Source organism: Fukomys damarensis, unplaced genomic scaffold (genome assembly GCF_012274545.1).
Source record: "Fukomys damarensis isolate Sample0158 unplaced genomic scaffold, DMR_v1.0_HiC HiC_scaffold_34, whole genome shotgun sequence".
Lineage (NCBI taxonomy): Eukaryota > Metazoa > Chordata > Mammalia > Rodentia > Bathyergidae > Fukomys > Fukomys damarensis.
The window spans coordinates 9,863,176-9,865,730 of NW_022900946.1; the positions used below are offsets into that span (position 1 = coordinate 9,863,176).

The 2,555-nt window shown below is 49.4% G+C and overlaps 1 protein-coding gene across 1 annotated transcript in view; it reads left to right on the forward strand.

Annotated features, from left to right (window-relative positions):
• Positions 1-2,555, forward strand: part of Vps35l (VPS35 endosomal protein sorting factor like) — a 115,449-nt gene that overhangs the window by 107,660 nt on the left and 5,234 nt on the right. Inside the window, exon 28 of the mRNA XM_010610078.3 lies at positions 1,879-1,997. Coding sequence (XP_010608380.1) covers positions 1,879-1,997 — 119 coding nt within the window. The remainder of the gene's footprint in view (positions 1-1,878; positions 1,998-2,555) is intronic.

Sequence of the window (2,555 nt, forward strand, 5' to 3'; positions counted from 1 at the left end):
TTTTTTTTTTTTTTTTTTTTTTTTTATGTAACCATTCTAATAGGTATGAAGTGATACTGGGCATTTCTAACTTTTCATAACTAATCCGAACTATTCTACTTCCACCAGTAGTTTTCCCAACCCTGTAATTAAAGCTGCGTATCATCAGGTTTTTGATAAGAAAGTTTTTTGGTTTTAATATTCTATTCTTTGATTGCTGATGATGTTCATTTCTCTTTTTAAATTTTTTGTTCATCTATTTTTCCTGTCCTTGTCTATTTTTTTTTTAAGCTTTCCCACTAAACTCACGGGCCATATAAATATACAGTAGTACCTCAGTTCACGAACTCAGTTTGTTTCACCATTTTGGGAAGATGACTACAGTTATGTGGGGAAGATGGCCCTGGTCGTGTTTGTTACCCATGTAGAGTTTGTGAGCAGAAGCAAAATTTCATCGAATGCTTTTGAGAACCAAATTGTTTGGGAACAGAAGCATTCGCGAACTGACGTATCACTCTTTTGGAAGCATTGACTTTTAATGGATTTGCCAGTGTTCCTCTGATGGTTACTTTTGTGAGAGCTCAGAGCCATTTCTGGACTTTGTACCTTAGCTTTTCTCGGTTTTCTTGGGAAGTGTCTGTTACACAGGGTTCCTTGTGTCTGTAGCCTGTGACCAGCAGTGAGTATTTCTGTGCGGACCCTGGCAGGCAGCTTGTGACAGGGACAGGACGTCCACTCTGGCTTCGCTCGCAGCCTCAACCTTCTGCAGATGAAACCCTGTGCTGTTTGCCCCTCGTTTGTACAACCACACATCCCTACTGTGTTCTCATATTGTCTCTTAGTAACTGTGTGACGATCTGAGGCAGGATACTCCCCTCTTCTTTTCTGACAGAGATGAAGTGGGGCAGGAAGAGCGCAGCAAATTACGTTCAGCCGCTAAGCAAGCTGAGTCCCTTAAATGCAGGATGAGGTTAGCCCAGAGCACCTGTGGCCACATCTCCCGAAGGCACAGGCTGGCCCCTGGCTTTATCAGATGTCCCCCACCTGTGACAATGGCATACACAGGGGGCCCCATTAGGGTTGAGGCAGCAAGAGCTGCCTGTCCACTTGCCTCTTCCTGGCCACTGAGTGAGGTCCCCACACTGACCCCAGCTTCCCCAAGAGCACTGCTGTGGCCACACACAAACTGGGTTTGGGGGGGCTAGTGTGACAGCAGCTGAAAAGGGATCCAGTGGGAAAAGGGGCAGTGTGATCATAGAAACAATGAACTCTGTAAGGCGGAAATAACTCCAAAGGTATCGGTCTCTTTTCTTACCCAGAAGAGGAGGCCAGGACTTGAGGGAGCCCACACTCAGGCTGTCCTGGGTGGACTGGCCTTTCTCTAGGCAGTGCTTGTCATGGGAGGTGACCAAAGACAGGACAGAGTGGTTCAGAGCCTGGGCTTTGGAATCTGACCTCCTGGTCTTGAATCCAAGCTGGGACCACCTGTGTGCCTCAGTTTCTCCATCAATAAAGGGGACATGTTTGTATCATCTCTTTAATGTACTGGCTGTGATGACTTTACAAAAACCTGAGCAGTGCCTGGTAGCTGCTCTGGGTCATGGTGATTATTGCTGTCGCCCTCTATGGATGGGCCAGAGGGGGTTTCTATTCCATTGTCTTGTGTGTCTCTGGCCCAGACTGTCCCATAGGCCAGGTGTTTTCTTTGTGACCTTCAAGGCCCTAAGGCCAGTGGGACGCTTTGGCCATTCATGTTGTCCACATAGCAGGTGCCCACTGCCTTCTCTCTGCAGTGCTGGGGATGGAACCCAGAGCCTCACACATGCTGGGCGGGCGCTGTACCACTGAGCTGCACTCCCCAGCCCTCTCTCACTGTTCTTATTTTGTTTGTTGAACCAGTTGACTCCAATGACAGCCTCTACGGTGGAGACTCTAAGTTCCTGGCTGAAAACAGCAAGCTGTGCGAGACAGTGATGGCTCAGATCCTGGAGCACCTGAAAACACTGGCCAAGGACGAGGTGGGTGCCTGGCTCTGAAAAGCATGTGTTTCCAAGGTGGGTGGATGTCGGTCTATCCTGAAAGGGAAAGAATTTCATAGGGATGATGTGTTTATGAGCAAAATGCTCACCGAGCACCCCAGGACCTTTGATACTACCGTTCTCTCTGCCTGATTTTCACCATTCACGCCTCAGCTCCAAAGTACAGCACATCCAGAGTCCATCCCAGACCCCTCTCAAGTAACCACCGTGCACCTGCCTGTCCCTGTGAAAACATCCCTGTTGCACTCACTAAACTTACTTCTGTAGTGCTCTGTGTACCTGCTGTCCACACGTCTTCCCCCACCATCGGAAGTTCCGAGGCAGAGGGGCCTCAGGAGCCTTGCAGGTCTGCCTTGCAGGTCTGGATGACCAGTGTCTCGGACAAGCCCAGCCACAGCCTCCCACGGTCACTCACGTCAGCTCCGCACCCCTGCCACATGGAGCCAGCAGAGAGCAGGACAGGGTGATCAAATAACAGCCTGTGTTCTACTCCTGAGCTTTTAGCACACACAGTGCCCCTGTGAGAGAGGCACCATG